General features: G+C 39.3%; 1 protein-coding gene across 1 annotated transcript in view; it reads left to right on the forward strand.

The window, feature by feature from the left end:
* Positions 1–21,683, forward strand: part of MRPL13 (mitochondrial ribosomal protein L13) — a 64,257-nt gene extending 42,574 nt beyond the window's left edge. Inside the window, exon 7 of the mRNA XM_047783348.1 lies at positions 21,467–21,683. Within this exon, the coding sequence (XP_047639304.1) occupies positions 21,467–21,488 (22 nt within the window). The 3' untranslated portion in view covers positions 21,489–21,683. The remainder of the gene's footprint in view (positions 1–21,466) is intronic.
* The last annotated feature ends 551 nt before the right edge of the window (positions 21,684–22,234 follow it).

Here is a 22,234-nt window from a genome sequence, read left to right on the forward strand (position 1 = left end):
CCCTTTCTCTCTCTCTTCTCCTTCTTGCACCCCTATAATACGGATGTTGGTGTTTATGACATTGTCCCAGAGGTCTCTGAGACTCTCTTCATTTCTTTTCAATCTTTTTTCTCTTTTCTGTTCTGCATCAGTGATTTCTACTAGTCTGTCCACCATCTCGCTTATTCATTCTTCTGCCTCCTGTATTCTGCTCTTGGTTGCTTCTAATGATTTTTTTTGTTGTTGTTACTGTTTTTTTCATCTCTGCTTGCTCGAGTTTTAAATCTTTTATTTCTTTGCTCAGTGTTTCCTGTAAATTATCAATCTGCCTCCAGTTTATTTCCAATGTCTTGCATCATCTTCAGCATCAGCAGTCTAAAGTCTTTTTCGTGGAGGTTGACAATTTCTAGATCACTTACCTGTTTTTCTGGCATTTTTTCTCTCTCCCTTATCTGAGTTATAGCTATCTGTCTTTTCATTTTTATAGGTTTTTGGTGTGGTGACCTTTTTGCAGACAATAGAGTTGTAGCCTCTCTTACTTCTGGTGTCTGCCCCCCTTGGGGTTGAAGTTGGTATGGGGGCTTGCTGTAGGCTTCCTGATGGGAGGGACTGATGCCTGCCCAGTAGGTGGGATAATTCCTATCCCTCTGGTGGGTGGGGCTTTGTCTCTGGGTGAGATTAGAGGCGGCTGTGTGCCTAGAAGGCCTTTAGACAGCCTCTTTACTCATGGGTGAGGCTGTGATCCCACCTGGATTACTCTTTGGCCTGGGGTGTCTCAACACTGTTGGGTGGAGTCAGATTTTCCTAAAATGGTCACCTGCAGAGCAATGCACACTGATGAATACTCCTGAGAGCTTTGCCTCCAGTGTCCTTCCCCCACAACAAGCCACAGTCATCCCCTGTTTTCCAAGAACTGCAATCCAGTCTAACGTGGATTCCTATTGAGCCTTTGCTTTGCCCTGGGACCCAGTGCACGTGAAAATCTGTGTGCACCTTTTAAGAATGGGGTCTCCGTTTCCCCCAGACCTGTGAAGCTCCTGCACAGAAGCCCCACTGGCCTTCAATGCCAGATGCTTCAGGGACTCTTTCTCCCAATGAGAGTCTCAGAACTCCCACTCCTATAGGTGAGTCTCTGTGATGCAGTTACTTTCCAGTCTGTGAGGCTTCCCACCCAGGAGATATGGGGTTGCTTATATCATGTAATTGCCACTCCTACTTCTTGATGTGGCCTCCTCTTTGTCTTCTGGAGTAGGATGTTTTTATGAAGGTTTCCAGTCCATTTGGTTGAAGGTTGCTCAGCATTTGGTTGCAATTTTGTTGTTTTTATTAGAGAAGTTAAGCTCCAGTCCTTCTATTCTGCCATCTTTATAGTATAAGAATGCACATTTTGGGGAGTTCCCGTCGTGGTACAGTGGTTAACCAATCCAACTAGGAACCATGAGGTTGCGGGTTCGATCCCTGCCCTTGCTCAATGGGTTAACGATCCGGCGTCACCATGAGCTGTGGTGTAGGTTGCAGACGCGGCTCGGATCCGGCATTGCTGTGGCTCTGGCGTAGGCCGGTGGCTACAGCTCCGATTCAACCCCTAGCCTGGGAACCTCCATATGCCGCAGAAGCGGCCCAAAGAAATAGCAACAACAACAACAACAACAAAAAGACAAAAGACAAAAAAAAAAATGCACATTTTGTAGTTGCAACTGTTATTAGCTTTGGTACAATGTAGCTTTTCTGTTACAGAATGAGAACGTTTGAGCAACAGTAACAATTGTTAAACTAAGCTTTGAATTCATTAGTCACACAACATGTTATTTTCCCAAAATAATATGGGTATACACTTACTGAAACTTGAGGATATGTAATGGTACAGATGTAAAACAATTGTTTTAATCCTAATTAAAAGTTTATTTTATTAGGATTTCATTTAAGTTATTTTAATCACTTACGAAATGTATATTCCCTCAGGGATAACTTCAGCATACTCCAGATTTCCTTGTGCTAGATTTTATTTATTTTTAAAACAGTGATAAACAAGAGGGAAAGAAACTGATATTTATGAGGAAACTATAAATAATTGCTGTATAACTAAAAGCCATTTTCTCATATGAGAAGTATTACTTATAGACCTCACTTCTTAAATTAATATGTCTACTTGGTGTTTTAGTTTATTCTTTACATCATGAATACATATATTTTGTCAGAATATGTTAGGATTCTGTTTTGTGTTTCTTTATGATACAGAACAAGTATGCATTTGCCTGGTGCAAGTGGTGATTGTAGGGGATGCACCTAGAATCTCTTCCTCAAAGAAAAATCAATAGCACTATCGCTTCTTCACAATTCATTTGCCCGAGACTATAGCTTTAAATGGTCAATTTATTTTAATACTGTCAATAATTATTTCCATGATAATTTCAGCTTTACAAAACCACATTAATCATGGAAATTATAATGCTGTCACTAATGAAAATTCTTCATTATGTAGGGTAAAACTAAAAGTTGGTTCATTTGAAACTTTTTTTTTTGTCTTTTTGCCTTTTTCTTGAGCCGCTCCCATGGCATATGGAAGTTCCCAGGCTAGGGGTCTAATCGGAGCTGTAGCCGCTGGCCTACGCCAGAACCACAGCAACGCAGGATCCAAGCCACATCTGTGACCCACACCACAGCTCACGGCAATGTCAGATCCTTAACCCACTGAGCAAGGCCAGGGATCAAACCCGCAACCGCATAGTTCCTAGTCAGATTCATTAACCACTGCGCCACGACGGGAACTCTGAAACTTTTTTTTAATTTTCATTTTTACAAAATTCTGTAGGAGAGGTTTTCATAGGAAAGACTAGATATGTGGAAAACTTCAACTCAAATTGCTTCATATTATCCACAGAATGATGAAACAAAACCAATAAAGCAATGTATTTTTTACCCCTTACTCATTAAATCAGTAATGCTTTATTTTAAGCATAACTCTCACCTTTGTAGAGAAACTAAGTGTGGAAAGTTTCAGCATCAGTAAATGCTTGAAAACAGATATTTCTGATGAAAACCTGTGTTTCTGGTTTAATACTCTTCTCAGTGTGTGCTATTAGAATTGTGTCTGCAAAAGAGAGAGGGTGTGAGGATAAGCGTGAGGAGGGATGAGGACAGCCCTAACTGTCCCTGGAATTGTCATTGCTTAAAGTAGGTTTCAATTTAGGGAGTTTAATAGGTTATCCATCCAGGTCTGTAAAGGGAAAACAGGTGCCAGGAATGACAGCTCTACAAAGGGGCCTTGGTGAGCATCCTGTCCAGTCTGTAAGCTCCGGGAGAGAGCAAGGATTTAAGCTTTGTGCTTGCCCTCTAATAGAAAAAGCATGTCATCTCCCAAATCTAGATTTTCAGTTTTAGTTAAAGGAACACTCAGGAGAAAAAAAAAAAATCATTTTACCTATGCCTTTGTAAAATGTACTTCAGATCAGAGACTTAATTTAATTAAAGACAGTAGAAAAGGGTTTTTACCTTTCCAAAGCCCGTAAGGAATTGGGGTCTGGATATCTTCAAGATTTTCCATAATTTTATGCTAGTCTAGTCATATGGCATTTTCCTACAAGATTTAACTTAATTTGCTACTCTCAGAAGTTATTAGCTGGACTTGGGGAGCAAGTTTATTTTCCAGCTTTTCCATCATTTCAACCAGCTCAGGATTGGCTTAACCCATAGACCTCAGTATTTCCAGTCCTGAATTTTGAGCATTCTAAATTCATTCTAATGCTCAAGTTGAGCATTCTAAACTGTATACTGTTCTTTTGGATATGGGCAGATTAGGACTGGTTGCTAAAATAAAAAGCAATCTCTTTGTAAACAACCAAAACCAAATTTGTACATTTCCTAGCCAATAGGACTGATGACTTAAAAGTGATAATTGAATGCAACAATAATTCCTATTCATTTTAACTGAAAAATAATTTGATTTTTAAATACTTTAACAATCTTATGAGTTAAGTTTTTTGAAAAAAGTGCTGTTGCACTTTTCTGATCAGACTGGTGGTACAGTGCCTGGGAAGTGAGTATAGCAGCACCACTGCTCTGCTTCTTACCTATACAGCTAACTTCGTTAGTTCAAGGAGTATGTGATAGAACCAGAGTTCCTGAACTGTTTATTCTAAATGGTTCCATTCTTACAGTGGGAATGACTTAAAACTCAATCAAACTGACCTTTTATATTTCTTAAGACTATTCAGCTATCCTAATTTTATTCTAATCTTTTATATATTTTGTTGGAGTAAGCATTATACTGAGAAATATTATTTAGGAATAAAAAGGCAAAGCCAAAGGGAGAATAAAATATTTTTGAAATTTTTTGCAATTAAATTATACTCAGTTTCATAGATTTACAATAGAAATGCAACTGCTCTTTTTCCCTGAGATAACAAATTCATCACAATGAGATAAATAGTATAGTGTCCCTAATTAAACTGTAAATTAATACATCTTATAGCTTTATGTTTTGTTTTATATCTTTTTATTTCTGTTTTAGTTGATTTACTATGTTCTTTCAACATCCACTGTACAGCAAAGTGACCAAGTTACACATGTATATACACTTTTTTTCACATTATCCTCCATCATATTCAATCATAAGTGATAAGATATTGTTACCTGTGCTATACGGCAGGATATCATTGCTTACCCACTCCAAATGCAATACTTTGCATCTACTAACCCCAAACTCATAGTCCATCCCACTCCCTCCCCCTCCCCATTGGCAACCACAAGTCTGTTTTTCAAGTCCTTGAGTACATAGGTTCTTTTCTGTACATAGGTTAATTTGGGCTAGATATTAGATTCCAGATAGAAGTGATATTATAGGGAATTTGCCTTTCTCTTTTAGTATGAGAGTCTCTAGTTCCATCCATATTGCTGCAAATGGCATTACTTTGTTCTATTTTTATGTCTGAGTAGTATTGCATTATGTATATATACCACATCTTCTTAATCCATTCATCTGTCAATGGACATTTAGGTTGTTTCCATGTCTTGGCTCTTGTGAACAGAGCCACAGTGAACATATGGGTTCATGTGTCTTTTTCAAGGAAAGTTTTGTTTGGATATATGCGCACGAGTGGGATTGCTGGGTCATGTGATGGTTGTGTATTTCGTGTTCTGAGGTACCACCATACAGTTTTCCATAGTGGTTGTGGCAATGTACATTCCCACCAACAATGTAGGAGGGTTTCCTCTTCTCCACACCCTCTCCAGCATTTGTTATTAGTGGACTTATTAGTGATGGCCATTGAGACTGGTGTGAGGTGGTATCCCATTGTAGTTTTGATTTGCATTTCCTCTACTAATCAGTGATGATGAGCATTTTCTCATGTGCCTGTTGGCCATCCACATATCTTCTTTGGAGAAATGTCTATTCAGGTCTTCTGCCTATTTTTTGATTGGGTTCTTGGTGTCTTTGCTGTTGAGTTGTGTAAGTTGTTCGTGTGTTTTGCAGATTGAGCACTTGCCCATTGCATCTTTTGCAACTGTTTTCTCCCATTCTGCAAGGTGTCTTTTTGTTTTTTGTTTGTTTGGGGTTTTTTTTTGTTTTTGTTGTTTTTTTTTTTTTTTACAATTTCCTTTGCTGTGCAAAAGCTGATCAGTTTGATTAGGTCCCATTGGTTTACTTTTGTTTTTATGTCTTTGAGACTGACCTGAGAAAACATTCGTAAGGTTGATATCACAGAATGTTTTGCCTATGTTCTCTTCTAGGAGTTTGATGGTGTCTTGTCTTATGTTTAAGTCTTTAAGCCATTTTGAGTTTATTTTTGTGCATGGCGTGAGGGTGTTCTAATTTCATTGATTTACATGCATCTGTCCAACTTTCCCAGCACCATTTGCTGAAAAGACTGTCTTTTTCCCTTTTTATCTTCTTGCCTCCTTTGTCGAAGATTATTTGACCATAGGTGTCTGGGTTTATTTCTGGGTTCTCTGTTCTGTTCCATTGGTCTATATGTCTGTTTGGGTACCAGTACCACACTGTTTTGATGACTGTGGCTTTGTAATATTGCCTGAAGTCTGGTACAACTATGCTTGCTCCTGCTTGGTTTTTGTTCCTCAGAATTGCTTTGGCAATTCTGGTTCCATATAAATTTTGGGGCTGTTTGTTATAGTTGTCTAGAAAATGGCATGGGTAATTTGTTAGGGATTGCATTGAATCTGTAGATTGCTTTGTGTAGTATGGTCATTTTTTTACAATATTAATTCTTCTGATCTGGGAGTATGGATTATCTTTCCATTTCTTTGAATCTTCTTTAGTTTCCTTGATTAATGTTTCATAGTTCTCACCATATTAAGTCTTTCACCACCTTGGTCAGGTGTATTCCTGGGAATTTAATTTTTGGAGGTGTGATTTTTAAAAGGTATTGTATTTTTATATTCCTTTTCTAATATTTCATCATTAGTGTACAGAAAGGCAACAGATTTCTGAATGTTGAGCTTATATCCTGCTATTTTGCTGAATTTGTTGATCATGTTAAGAAATTTTTGTGTGTTGTCCTTAGGGTTTTCTATGTGTAGTACCATGTCATCTGCATAGACTGACAAGTTTACCTCTTCTCTTCCAATATGGATACCTTTTATTTGTTTTGTTTGTCTGATTGCTGTGGCTAGGACTTCCAATACTATGTTGAATAAAAGTGGGCATCCTTGTCTTGTTCCAGATTTTAGTGGGAAGACTTTTCAGCTTTTCTCTGTTGAATATTATATTGGCTGAGGCGTTGTTGTGGATGGTGTTTATTATGTTAAGGTATCTTCCCTCAGTACCCACTTTGGTAAGAGTTTTTATCATGAATGGATGTTGGATTTTGTTAAATGCCTTTTCTGCATCTATTCAGATGATTATGTGGAGTGTGATGTTGATTTGCGTATGTTCAACTATCCTTATGAGCTTGGGATGAATCCCATTTGGTCTTGGTGTATATGATCTTTTTTTTATATTGTTGGATTTGGTTGGCTAAAATTTTGTTGAGAATTTTTGTGTCTGTATTCATCAACGTTATTAGCCTATAATTTTCTTTTTTGGTAGTATCTTTGTCTGGTTTTGGTATTGGGGTCATGGTGGCTTCATAGGATGTCTTTGTAAGTGTTCCTTTTTCTTCATTTTTTGGAAAAGTTTAAGAAGGATTGGTATAAGTTCTTCTTTGTATTTTAGAGTTTGCCTGTGAAGCCATCTGGTCCTGGACTTTTGTTTGTACGGAGTGTTTTGTTTTGTTTTTACATACTCTTTATCATTTCTAGTGATCAGTGTGTTAAACTAATCTATTTCTTCTTGATTCACTTTTGGTGGGCTATATGTCTCTAGAAAGTTGTCCATTTCTTCTAGGTTGTCAAATCTGTTGGCATATAATTGTTCATATTATTCTCTTACAATTTTTTGTATTTCTACAATATCCTTTGAGATTTTTCTCTTTTCGTTTCTTATTTTCTTTGAATTCTTTCTCTACTGTTGGTGAGTCTGGCCTAAGGTTTTTCAATTTTGTTGACCTTTTCACAGAACTAGCTCTATGTTTTATTGATTTTTTTTTAAATCTCTATTTTATTGATTTCCTTTCTCATCTGTATTTTCATCCTTCCTTCTGCTGACTTTCGGTTTTGGTTGTTGCTTTTCTAATTCTTTCAGACGGTAGGTGAATTTGTTGATTTGAGATTATTCTTTTTTCACCAAGGTATTTTGCTATGAATTTCCCTCTGCGTACTGCTTTTGCCACATCCCATAGATTTTGAATGGTTGTTTCTTCATTACGATTTGTCTTGAGATATTTTTTAATTTGCTTTTGATTTCCTCATTGACCCTTTGGTTTTTTTAGTAGCATGTTGTTTAGTCTCCATGTAGTCAGTTTTTTCTCATTTCTTTCCCTATGGTTGATTTCTACTTTAAAGCCCTTGTGGTCAGAGAATATACTTGAAATAATTTCTATACTCTTAAATATGTTGAGATTAATTCTGTGCCCAGTATGTGATCAATCTTTGAGAACGTTCCATGTGCACTTTGGAAGAATTTATATTCTGATTTTTTGGATGTAGTGTCCTGAAAATGTCAATTAAGTCTCACTTTTCTACCATTTCATTTAAGATTTCTGTTGCCTTATTGATTTTCTGTCTAGAGGATCTCTCCATTGATGTGAGTGGGGTGTTAAAGTCTCCTACTATTATTGTATTCCCATCAATTTCTCCTTTTATGTCTGTTCGTATTTGTTATATGTATCTGGGTGCATATATATTGATGATTATAATATCTTCTTCTTGAATGGATCATTTTATCATTACATTGTGTCCTTCTTTGCCTTTCTTTATGGCCTTCATTTTAAAGTCTATTTTGTCTGATATGAGTATTGCAACTCCTGCTTTCCTGTCTTGTCCATTGGCATGAAATATCTTTTTCCATCCCCTCACAATCTATATGTGTCCTTTGCCATCAGGTGAGCCTCTTGCAGGCAGCATATTGTAGGCTCTTGCTTTTAATCCAATCTGCCACACTGTGTCTTTTGATTGGAGCAGTCAGTCTATTGACATTTAAGGTAATTAGTTATAAATATGTATTTATTTTCATTTTAAACCTTATTTTCCAGTTGACTCTGTGTTTCTTTTTTGTCCCTTTCTTGTTTTGGTTGGGTGATTTCCACTTATTTTATTTATGCTTGTGTGCTTTTCTTTTTAGATTTGTGAATGTAATGTTTGGTTTTGATTAATGGTTGCCCTGTTTTTTAGGTATGTTAATCCCTTCTAGGACTATAGAATCAAATATCTTATTTTAAAAAGTCTAGACTTTCTTACTTTCGTTCCCCACATTCTATGATTTTGATGTCCTTTATTAACAGCTTCGTGTTTGTCTTTTTGCTGTTCATGTGTTTACCATCACTTTTACAGTAGGTTGTTTCATTTTGTTTTGGGGGATTTTTTTTTTTTTTTTTTTGGTCTTTTTAGGGCCGCTCCCATGGCATTTGGAGGTTCCCAGGCTAGGGGTCCAATCAGAGCTATAACTGCCAGTCTCTGTCACAGCCACAGCAATGCGAGATCTGAGCCATGTCTGCAACCTACACTACAGCTCATGACAATGTCATATCCTTAACCCACTTAGCAAGGCCAGGATCAAACATCCTCATGGATAGTACTTGGGTTCATTAACCATTGAGCCTTGACGAGAACTCCAGGTTTTTTGTTTTTTGGTTTTTTTCTTTTAGATCTGTATACCGGCTTATTTAGGTGATTGCTTTCCAATTGTGATTTCCTCCATCCTATTTCTTCTTACTTCTTTTTTATTTAGATGAGCCCTTTCAGTATTTCTTTTAGAATGGGTATAGTATTACTGTACTTTTTAGCTTTTGTTTGTTGAGAAATTTTCTATTTCTCCTTCTATTTTAAATAATATTCTTGCTGGGTAGAGTATTCTAGGCTGCAGAGTTTTCCCTTTTAGAACTTTGAAGGTATCTTGCCCTTCTCTTCTGGCCTGTAGTGTTTCTGTAGAGAAATCAGCTGATCGCCTTAAGGGGGTTCCCTTATAATTAACCCTTTGTATTTCTCTTGCTGCCTTTAGAATCCTCTCTTTAACTCTTGGCATTTTTATTATAATACATCTTGATATGGGCCTGTTTGGGTTCAATTTGTTTAGGGCTCTCTGTGTTTCCTATATCTTGATATCTGTTTGCTTTAGATTGGGAAAGTTTTCAGACATAATTTCTTCAAATATATTCTCAATCCCCCTTTTATTTCTTCTCCTTCTAGAATCCCTACTATGTGTAGATTGGCCCACTTTATATTATACCATAGATCACTTATATTGCTTTCATGTTTTTTCATTGGGTTTTCTGTCTGCTGTCCTGATTGGGTGATTTCCATTATTCTGTCTTCCAAGTCACTAATTCATTCTTCCCTTTAATGCCTTTAGCTCAGTTTGCATCTCTGCAAGTGAATTTTATAATTTTTCTTGATTCCTCATATTTTCTAGTTCCCTTTTTAAAATAATCTGCATTACTGTTTATGTCCATGCTTATTAATTCCTTCATATTCACCCTTAATTTTTTTTTTTTTTGTCTTTTCACTTTTTCTAGGGCTGCTTCCCACAGCATATGGAGGTTCCCAGACTAGGGGTCTAATCAGAGCTGTAGCCGCTGGCATATGCCAGAGCCACAGCAACGCCAGATCCAAGCCACGTCTGCAACCTACACCACAGCTCATGGCAACGCCGGATCCCTAACCCACCGAGCAAGGCCATGGATCGAACCCGCAACCTCATGGTTCCTAGTTGGATTCATTAACCACTGCACCATGACCGGAACTCCACCCTTAATTTTTTAGTATTTTCACTATTTCCCTTTCAAACTCAGTGTCTATTAGACTGCAGATGTCTGTTTCATTGTTTGCTCCTTCAGGTGACGTCTCCTGTTCTTTTAACTGGGAATTGTACTTTAGCTTCTTCATTTTGCTCATAGTTTTCTTTTTCTGTGAGTTTAGGGAAACCAAACTCTTGTCTTGGATGGCTATTTCTAAGTAAGAGCTCTCCTTTATATTTTGTGGGAGGTTATATGTATTTTTGTCATGGGAGTTTGGATATTTGCTGTCTCTTTCTTCAGTGTGAGCAGGCTATTATCCCCAAAGTTCTGAGTGTGTTTCCAGGGAGAAGGAGGCAATGGGTAGGGCTAGTAGTCAGTGCCTGGTTGCTGGGCTCTTGACAGTAGCAAGGGACTTCCAGGAGGTGGCACAGGCTACTCCCAGTTGCAGGACCCTGGGAAGTGATACTCATCCTCAGGCAGATTTAGGCAGTGCCCAGAGCATTTGGCCATGGCAGTGACAGGGTGTATGAGTTCCCGGGGTGTGAGAGCAGCAACCGGTGTTGTTTGGTCCCAGTGCCCTCCTCTGTGGTTCCCTCTGAGTTGATTGGGTCCACAAGTGGTTCCTGTTCACAGATCTCTAGCGGTGGCAGGCCACACCCACCTCTGCAGTCAGCAATAAACTGCAGTGTTTGCCCCTGCCACCTGTACACCATGCAAGAAGCACCCTGTCCCACTTAGGTCCATGCAAGAGATGCTGCACAGGCTGCTCCTAGTTGCAGGGTATTGGGAAGTGACAGTGATCCAGCATGTATGGGTGCTGCCTAGAGTGTTTGGCATTGGCAACAGCTGCGGGGGGTGGGGGGCGGGGAGAGGGTGTTGCCAGGGAGTAAGAGCAGCAAGGAGTGGTGCTCACTTGCATTGCTTTTTTGCCGACCTCCACGGTGACTGGGGCTGTAGGTGGAGCCTGTTCATAGATCCCTAGTGGTGGCAGGCATGCCTCTTTCTGGTTTCTGAGATGACTGCTATGGTTTGTCCCCACTGCCTGTAGCTCATGCAAGAGGCACCTTGTCACACTTAGGCCCCCACTGCCCTTAGCCCACACAAGAGGTGCCCAGCCACCTGTAGCCTGCACAAGAAGCACCTGGTCTCCTGTAGCCCAAGCAAGTGGCCTCTTGCCACCCATAGCTTGTGCCAGAGCTGCCCCACTCTCTGAGAGCCCACACATGGGCAGGGAAAGAGATTTCTTTGGGGGTCCACCCCTCCTCCTCTCATCCTCCCCAACAGTAGCACCTTGCTTCTCCCATGGGCCTAGACCTCCTCCTGGATTCCTTTGGCTATGGTGTTCTGCTCCTCAGCCTGTGGCACACCACTCCCTAGCTCTCAGGCTGTCTCCACACAGCAATCCTAGTCCTCTTCCCAGAACTGACCTTCAGAGCCTTAGTCTCAGTGCCCAACCCCTGCCTGAGGGTCTCAGGCTGTGGTGTCTGGGGCAGAGGTGCAGATGTTCTGTGTGGCTTTGCCCTCCTCAGTCCAGCTCCTGCACTTTCCTCAGCAACTTTGAGGCCCCTCCGTCTCAGCTGATCTCCCTGTCAGTTAGGTGGCTTCCCAGGGTGTGGGCTCCTTTTCTCTTTCACAGCTCCCTCTCATGAATGCTAATCCTGTCCTGATTCCTTCTCTCTCTCTCTTTCTTTTTTTATACTCAGTTATGGGGGGGGGGTTCTTGCCCTTTTTGGAGGTTTAAGGTCTTCTGCCAGCGTTCTGTAGATGTTCTGTGCTAATCATTCTACGTATAGATGTGGGGTTTTTTTAATGTGTTTGTGGGAGAAGGTGAGCACGACATCTTACTCCTCTGCCATCTTGATCCTTCCATCCCATAGATTTTTTTTAAATTACTTAATGAATTTTATTGTATTTATAGATGGACAATAATCATCAGAACCAAATTTTATAGCATTTCCATCCCAAACCCTCAGTGTATCCCTCACCCCTCAACCTCTCTCCTTTGGAAACCATAAGTTTTTCAAAGTCTGGGAGTCAGATCTGTTCTGCAAAGTTCATTGTATCCTATTTTTAGATTCCTCATATAAGTAATAGCATTTGATGTTGGTGTGTCATTGTCTGACTGACTTCACTTAGCATGATAATTTCTAGGCCCATCCATATTGCCACAAATGCCTTTCTTTCTTTCCTTTTAATGGCTGAGTAATATTCCATTGTGTATATGTACCACATCATCTTGATCCACTCCTCTGCCAATGGACATTTAGGTTGTTTCCATGCCTTGGCTATTATATTTATGCTACAGTGAACATTGGAGTACATGTATCTTTTCGAGTCATGGTTTTCTCTGCATAGATGCCCAAGAGTGGGAATCCCATAGATTTTTGAATATTGGGTTTTCATTGGCATTTGTCTCAAGGTATTTTTTAATTTCCCTTTTGATTTCCTCACTGACCCATTGGTTTTTTAGTAGTGTGTTGTTTACTCTTCATGTAGTCAGTTTTTTCTCATTTCTTTTCCTGTGGTTGATTTCTGGTTTCATGCCATTGTGAACAGAGAAGATGCTTAAAGTATTTTCTATACACTTAAATTTGTCAAGGTTAGTTTTGTGCCCCAGTATGTGGTCAATCCTTGAGAATGTTCCATGTGCACTTGAAAAGAATGAATATTCTGATTTTTGGTGGATATAATGTCCTGAAAATATCAATTCTAACTTTTCTATTGTATCATTTTGAATCTCTGTTGCCTCATAGATTTTCTGTCTAGAGGATCTGTCCATTGATGTGAGTGGGATGTTAAAGTCTCCTATTATTATTGTCTACCCATCAGTTTCTCCTTTTATGTCCACTGGTATTTGTTGTATATATTTTGGTGCTCCTATATTAGGGGCAAATATAGTTACAATTGTAATAGCCTCTTCTTGAATTGTTCCTATATTATTAAATAGTACCTTCTTTGTTTCTCTTTAAGGCCTTTGTTTTAAAGTCTCTTTTGTCTAATATGAGTATGGACATTTCTGCTTTCCTGTCATTTCCATTAGCATGAAATGCCTTTTTCCATCCCCTCATTTTCAATTTGTGTGTCCTTTGCCCTACGGTGAGTCTCTTGTAGGCAGCATTTTGTAGGCTATTGATTTTTTATCCAGTCTGCCACCCTATTTCTTTTGATTGGAGCATTCAGTCCATTGACATTTAAGGTAATTATTGGTAAATATGTATTTATTGACATTTTAAACCTTGTTTTCTAGTGATTCTATGTTTCTCCTTTCTTTATCTGGTTGGCTGATTTCCTTTTACTTATTGCTTGTGTCCTCTTTTGTTTTTGTGAATGTAATATTAATTCTAATATATGGTATATATAATATATAATTAACATGTTATATAGTATTATATTGTATATGACAGTATATCATATTGTAAGCATAATACATATTTAGTTTTTGTGAATATATATAATATCCTTCTGTTTTAAATTATATTCTTGCTGGGTAGAGTATTTTAGGCTGCACATTTTTCCCTTTTAGAACTTTGAATGTATCTTGCCATTCTCTTCTGGCCTGTAGTATTTCTATAGAGAAATCAGCTGCTAGCCTTATGGGGGTTCCCTTATAATTAACTTTTGCTGGCTTTAGAATCCTCTCTTTTTAACTTTTACCATTTTTATAATATGTCTTGGTGTGGACCTGTTTGGAGTCAACTTTTTTAGGGCGCTCTGTGCTTCCTATATCTTGATATCTGTTTTCTTTAGCTTGGGAAAGTTTTCAGACATAATTTCTTCAAATATGTTTTCAATCCCTTTTTCTTCTCCTTCTGGAATCCCCGTTCTGCATAGATTGGTCCTCTTTATATTATCCCATAGATCTCTTATATTGCTTTCATGTTTTTTCATTGGGTTTTCTGTCTGCTGTCCTGATTGGGTGACTTCCATTATTATATCTTCCAAGTCACTAATTCATTCCTCTGCATCGTTCCTTCTGCTCTTCAGTATCTTTAAGTCAGCTTGGGTCTCTACAAATGAATTTTCTAACTTTTTTTTCTTGGCTCCTCCTTATATTCTCTAGTTCCTTTCTAAAGTAATCAGCATTACTGTTTACGTCCACTCTTAATTCCTTCAGTATTTTCACTTTCTCCTTTTTGAGCTTGGTGTCTATTAGACTGCAGAGGTCTCTTTGCTCCTGCAGGTGAATTTTCCTATTCTTTTAACTGGGAATGGTTCCTGAGCTGCTTCATTTTGCTCATGTTTTTCTTATGCTGTGAGTTTAGGGGAAACAACTACTGTAGTCTTGAAGGGCTATTTATATGCACAAGCACCCCTGGGTATTTTGTGAAGGCTTACCATTTATTTTTAGGGTGCTGGATAGGCTTCCAGGGAGCTGAAGGCAGTGGGCAGGGCTAGTAGCCCGTGCCTGGTTGCTGGGCCCTTGACAACAGCAAGGACCTGCGGGAAGGTGGTGCTGGCTACTCCTAGTTGCAGGGCCCTGGGAAGTGGCAGTGATTCTCAGGGAAGTGTAGACAGCATCCAGAGTGTTTGGCAGGGGCAGCAGCAGTGCATGTGTGTACCCAGGGGAGTGAGAGCAACAATAGGTGGTGCTCAGTTGGGGTGTCGTCCTCTGTGCCAACCTGTGAGGTGACTGGTTCTGTAGATGGTGCCTATTCACAGACCCCTGCTGGTGGCGGGCCATACCCACCTCTGGCGTCTGAGATGACTGACTTTGGCCCCGCCACCTGTAGATCACACAAGAGACACCCTGTCATGATTAGCCTGTGCAGAAGGTGCCACCACCTGTAGCCTCCACAGGTGGGGCTGGTTGCCCTCAGCCAGCACAAGACATTCCTCGCCGTCCGTAGCCACCCCCCGCTCCGAGAGTCCATGTGTACACAGAGAAAGATAGTCCTGTGGCAGTGCTCCCCTCCTCTTCTTGCCCTCCCCCACAATGGCACCTTGCTTCTTCTGTAAGCCCAAACCTCCTCCCAACTTCCCTCAGCTGTGGCGCTCTGCTCCGCAGCCTGTGGTGCGCCACTCTTTAGCCCCTTAGTCTGTCTCCACCCAGCCAGCCCTAGTCCTCTCTCCGTGGAGCCTGAGTCTCAGGCTGTGGGGTCCTGGGAGGTGGTGCTGATGGTCTCTGCAGCTCTCTTTCTGCCTTCCCCTCCTCAGTCCAGCTGCTGTGCTTTTCTCTCTGGGGCTTTGAGTTTCCTCTTTCTCAGCAGATCTCCCCATCAGGAGCCATCCCAGGGGTTGGGTTCCTTTCTTCTTTCATGGCTCTCTCTCTCAGGGGTGCTGGTCCTTTCTCTCTCTCTCTCTCTCCCCTCTTTTTTTCCTTTTGTTCTAGCCAGGTGTGTAGAGGGTTTCTTGACCTCTTTGGAGGTTTAAGGTCTTCTGCCAGCATTCAGCAGATGTTCTGTGCAACTCATTCTCCATGTAGGTGGGGTTTTTTGACGTGTTTGTGGGAGAAGGTGAACGCCACGTGTTCCTCCTCCACCATCCTGATGCGGCCTCCATGTTTCATTTTATTCACAAACCAAATGCATTTTTTTTCTACCACTTTACAATGAAAACTAAAATTTCCAAAAAGATTTTTCCTGAAGTCAAAACAGTCTTTTATGTAGATGTGTTGGCCTCTTTCATTTTTGTTTTGAACTTGAGTCTCAGAACAAACACATTTTTGAAATGTGTTTCATTTTAATGCATGGCAGGCAGTATTGTGCCTAATTCTTGAGTGGCAGGCAGTCTTCTGCATAAGGATGTCTGTGGTGTATATACAATTCTATATGTAAAACAGATAACCAGAAAGACCTGTATACTACAGGGAACTAATGTACTCAGTATTTTGTAATAACCTGTAAGGAAAAATAATCTGAAAATACACACAAAGTGAATTACTGTGCTATATACCTGAAACTAATAACATGATATTGCAAATCAACTATACTACAAATAAAACAAAAAAAAGGATGTCTGTGCTAAAGTATTTGCTATAAATCATTGAGAATTATATGGGACATGGTATGATTTTAATTGTTTTTAAGCTAATCACAAGCACCATAGCATACTTTCTATGCTCAGACAAGCCTTTTTGTAAGTTCTGTTTCCTCATTCAAAAGAGTGATATTATTTTTCAAAGCTATATTGCTTTCAGAGGCAGTTTTCTTCTGGTGACAAGTATTAAGTGCAAAATGAATTTTTGCTGTAGAACATTTAATGGCTATGAACGTTTAGCATAATTTAGTAAATGAATTCAAAGAAAGTTTTCTGTTGGCTAATTCTGTGACAATTCATTAATCTCCCAACCATACCCTAAGTATATGCAAGCTTCAGACTTTCACTTCTCACTTCAGAGGTCAGTGTGTGTGTGTGTTTGTTTTGCTCGCTGGACTTGACACTGAGAAATCTTTGTTGAAAAAATGAGTGGAATCTTATCTCCTTAAAAGAGGAATTGACTTTTAACTCATTATCTGTGGTAAATTCATAACTTGGTCTGTGTTCTTATTTAGATCTTCCTCAATAACTATAGCTAAAATAGACATTTTTCTCAACAGTCTATACTTTAGTGCAACTCTGATATACCCAATTTTGGATACTTTGTATTACCTACATAAAAGATCATGATCATGCTAATTTTATTAAAATATAAGTTATTTTTATCAAGGAGTAAATTTCTATAAAATAAAAAATAGGTATTAGCTTTCTACAACAGCACTTGAAATGTCTCTTCACAGTTTTCCTGAGATTCTAAACAGTATTCTAAAATAAATGCTGGGAGTTCTTGCTGTCGTGCAGCAGGTTAAGGATCTGCCTTTGTCTCTGCAGTGGCCCAGGTTCGATCCCTGGCCCAGCACAGTGGGATAAGGATCCAGCATTGCTATAGGTGTGGCTTGATTTCCATCCTTAGCCCAGGAACTTACATCTGCCACAAGTGCAACAATAAATACTGTTCTTATTAGATCTGCCTGGTGACCTAGTGGGTTTAGGATTCGGCACTGTCACTGCTGTGGCTTGGGTCACTGGTGTGGCACAGGTTTGACCCCTAGCCCCAAGAACTTCCATATGTTGCAGGTGAAGCAAAAAAAAAAAAAAACCTTATTTATAAATATATATTAACCTCATAATAATTATCTTCTATATTAAAACTTTCATAATTTGTATTTGCAGTGAAATGGAAACAAAGAATTATAGCAAATATAGACTATAAACTTCATCTATCATCTATCTGGCAAAAGATTAATGAAATGGCTTAAAGTTCTAAACATTTAAGCATCTATAGTATGAAAAGCATTATAGTAGTTGCCAGATTTCTTGCTTTTAAAAATTATTTAATCTAGTAAAGGAAATTATGTAGATCTAATATAATAGGATAAATATGTAAACATAATCTGAGAATTCAGTTCTGATTAATAAGCTACTGTATATAGATTAGCAACTTTTAAAGAACCTAAATACGGTGACACTCAATTACTAAAGCTGCAGTTTAACCTTTCTTTGATGGTAGATGCAAAGAAACTTTAGTATCCATCTTCTATAGGTATTAAATTGTAATTTACGATTAAATGTCAGAAAAGCATAAAACTGCCTGCTAATACAGTCCTGGTGGGTGAAGAGCCAGAAGGATACTATATATCCATTGGAATCATCTCTAGCTGATGAGGAAATATGTTACCTTCTGTTAGGCACTGCATCTTTTTAGAAATTTCTTACTGAAAGAACTTCTTTTGCTTCTTCAACATCTTCAAATAGTCACCTCCTCCATCTTATGAATAGCTCTGTTGGAGGTCTGAGGTGAACCCTTGCTTGTCAGTGTGTGCTCGGTGGACTAGCACTGCATCCCGTGGGAGCTTATCAGAAATGCAGAATCTTAAGCCCCTTTACAGACTATCAGAATCTGCATCTCTACACGAGCCCAAGCAATTTGTATGCCTAGTGAAGTCTGAGAAGCACTCAGGTAGAGCCCTCCTGTCCCCTTTCTTAGGTTGGCTTGGGCCACCTTTTAACGGAAGGAAGTAAGCAATACACTTGTGTTGTATATGCGCCTGCTTTCATTTGTACATGTGGAGGAAGAAATAGAACCGTATTTAGTATAAAAACCTCACTTTTCTCCCATACCTTCTGAAGCTATGTAATTTTTTTTAATTGCCTTCCATATGATTTGATGTTTCTAGCTGTGTGAACATCTAAAGTATCTAGTCCCTCGGCCATGATACTTTCACTGCCACTCCTTGGAAGTACACTAACAATCTGCAAAGGATTCTGAAAGAGGAAAGGATGAGTTTGCAAACAAAGTGGCATTTTCAATGCTGTCACTATGACAGATACCTTATAAGCCTCCACTACAGGCAGGATACTATGCATCTATAAATACGAGGTCAAATGTACTCAGACTGTGCCTTCAAAGAATAGGAATCTTGTAGAATAAGATGGTTTTTGCAGACACTGGAGTCAGCAGGTCTACACTAGATCACTACCCTTCACCTCCTAGCAGTGTGTCCTTAGACAAGTTACTCAGTCAGCCCCTCTGAGCATTAGTTGTGTCAGCAGTAAAGTGGGGTTGATAACAGTGTCTCTCTTCCAGTATAGTTTGGATAAAACGAGCTAGTGCGTGTGAGGTAGTGTACTTCATGGCATCTAATAAGTACACATCACTGTTATTTACATAGATAACAAAATATATTTACATAAATAAGGACAAGTATAATTTGAAAAACACAGTCATAGACTTGTGCATGAAGTTCTCTGGCAGTCTCAGGGCAAAGGGCCCTAGGTGGAAGAGTTGTGACAGGCTTTCCAGAACATGTGGTTTTGGGGGTGGGTTTTGAAGGCAGAGAAGAGAGATATTCCAAGTGGAGAGACTCTGAAGTCCAGAGGTGTGAGAGTTTTGATCTGGACAATAGCAAGTAGTGTAACAGGACCAGACTGTAGAGGGACTGGGTGTGGAAAGAATGACTCAGAAAGGCTAACTGGGGCCCTGGCCTGGAGAGTTTGTGTACCGCATTCCGAGGTGTTTGTGTTCAACAGAGCAGTAGCGAGCTAGTGAAGATACTTAACCCGGGCCACTGTGTGGAAGCAGGATCAGAAAGAATCTGTGTTAGTTTCTCGGGTGTCCTCACCGTTGCCCCAAATCCTAGTTACTTCCTGCCTGCCATGTCCCGATTTCATCATATTCAAAACCAGGATCCTTCCCTTCAGAATCTGTTCTGCCTGTATTCCCTCTCCTGAAAAAATAACTACCATTGCCATTTACCCAGTTCTTCCAGCTGAAATTAGTAGTTATCCTTGAATCTTCATGTTCCAGGAGCTCCTTCCTCCCTCCTTTCCCTGGTCCCTTCCCCCTCGCTCTCCCTTCCTACCTTCTTTCTCCCGATGTGTTACTTTTCTGCTTCCTCAGTCCTGAACTTGTCCTTTCTTCTCACTCATCACTGCTGCAGCCTTAACAGATCCCTCATCTCCATCCCCCTCACTTCCTCCAAAAACTCTTGAAACAAAATTGGCCTTTATAAGCCTCCTGTTGCCTTCAGGTCACTGTCGACAATTTTTACATGGCAGATTTACATCCTTCCCACACATTTCCTGTTCTACTTCTAAATTCTACTAAAAGGTACTTTTGTCATCTCATTGTCAATAAATTAACTTCTGTTGTGGAAACACCCAGTCTGTGACTAAGCACATTTAATATTATTGAGTAGAATTGCAGGCACTTGTTAGGTTTTCTAGTTAGAAAGCTTAGGAGATTTCTTTCCAATGGCATCACCACCACCTTATATGAACCAGCTGGATGAGAGAATAAAGTGTTTCTTAAAATGCACTGGTGTCTCTAGACAAGGAGCTTTGTATTGAGTCACATACTAAAGATTAAAGGAGTACACTTTGGAGCCCCTTTCAGCTATTGTATCAGATCGTCCTTTCCCAGACTCTGGATGCAGTTTGTACATTTAAAAAGAGATTTCAAAAACAGCTACAAAGTGCTGCAGTTTCTCTTCTTGTTTTATGGAATGACGATATGGTGAAGCATATTTGGTTAGTTTCCCAGATCAGTGCCTCCTGTGTTCCTCAGAGTCAAATAATAATTTTATTGCCTTTTTTTTTTTTTTGGTAGGACTGCACCCGAGGCATATGGAGGTTCCCAGGCTAGGGGTCCAGTCAGAGCCACAGCTGCTGGCCTACACCACAGCTACGTGGGATCCAAGCCACATCTGCAACTTACACCACAGCTCACGACAACACTGGATCTTTAACCCACTGAGCCAGGCCAGGGATCGAACCCACAACCTCATGGTTCCTAATCAGACTTGTTAGCCACTGAGCCACTATGGGAACTCTGAAATAACTTTAAATTGTAATATAGTTCATTTACTTACTTAGAAGACTGTCGTTCTTCATATCTGGGCTGTCTGGTCTCATTTTGTTTACGAAAACACTGTAAATGTAGAAAGGGATGAGAGAACTTGTTTCAGGGCAAACAGAGCTTATCTATTTTTAAAGGAATTCAAACTATAAACTATTTTTACAGCCATTTCAAAACTATCTAGTTTACTTATTACTAAATTCCTTCTGAAAAATCCCATAGGAGTGCAATACCTACAAATAAACTGTTATGGAAAAGATAATAGGACACTAACATTTTTGCATTTCATAATTTCCTATTCCTCATTTTCTCCATTGTTATATCTTAACATTTCTCTGAAAATGCTTTAATTTACTACCAGAAGAAACTATAAGGTATGATTAATCCTATAAATATGTAAATGAAGAAAAGATCATATACATAATATATAATAAATGTGTGATTAAAATATCAAAGGGCCAGTGTTTATACATTTATTTTGTATGCTCTTATAATGAAAATTAAATTTAGCATATGATAAAATAACACCAATAGGAAAATTAATAAATGGATTACTAGTAAATCCATGTCTTTACATATATAATCGTTTCTAGTAAAAGGGCTTTTGGGAAATGAATTCAAGTTTTTAAGTTACTAAATACATTCATGCATAGGGGACCTATACTTAAGACTCTCAGAAGAACTTGGGAATTGTCACCTAACTGTTCTACTTTGTGCTGATTTGGCCTTAATATTTTTTTTTTTACCAAAAATTTATCTTAACAGTTGCTTTCATTTTAAATTGGAAAACTAATCCTACCTCATCAAGCAGAAGAACATGAAATAACTAACGATCTATGAAAAAATGTTGGTTTTGATCTTTCAGGCCTGAAGATTATCGGCTGTAGGAGAAAGAAAATTTCAGAGAAAGTGCGATAATTGAAATTTCTTCCTGATGAGTTGCTCCAACCTGCAGGGCAGAACGAAACAGCTGCTGCCTTTTGACAAGAAGCCTGTTATGGGTGCTGCAGGTTTGTGGGGAAGGGTCAGGAAAAGAGATTCCTTCAATAGGAAATTGCAATAAAATACATTATTTTATAGAATCGTTTTACTGTGTAATCTGATTTGAATGTTAAAAATGGTGGTAAGAATAAAACTGCTTACTCAGTTACTATTCAGTTTTGCATTAATTAAAAGAAACCCTTAGGTAGCATTGCAGTTAAAGCTGCCAGGTGCCCATCTCTGCAGATTTCCTCAAGTTCCAGCTCTTTGACACCTGGGAAAACAAGCCCACCTTCACTTTCCTTTTCAGTGAAGGGAAAATCCAACTTCCATCCATCTAAATTCATCCCTCAAGTAGGATAGAGTTTGCCAAGAGCTATTTTCAAAATCCTTCATCTTTTTCCATTCCCCACATACCCTCTTGGCCTCTGACACCAAAATTACAAAACAATGCCTCTCTGCTCCCTAGCAGTCTCACTGTGTGGCCCTATCTCTCCTGTTGGCTCCTATTCACTTCTGTACTGGGCGCTAAAAGATTGGGCCGCTGGAACCATTGTGTCCTGCACAATCTCCTCTCTAGCAATTAAGATGCTGAGACACTATGTAGGCATTTTTGTGGTAGTCTCTCTTCTCTTGCCCTAGCCAATCAAGG

This window comes from Phacochoerus africanus, chromosome 6 (genome assembly GCF_016906955.1).
Source record: "Phacochoerus africanus isolate WHEZ1 chromosome 6, ROS_Pafr_v1, whole genome shotgun sequence".
NCBI classification, from domain to species: Eukaryota; Metazoa; Chordata; class Mammalia; order Artiodactyla; family Suidae; genus Phacochoerus; species Phacochoerus africanus.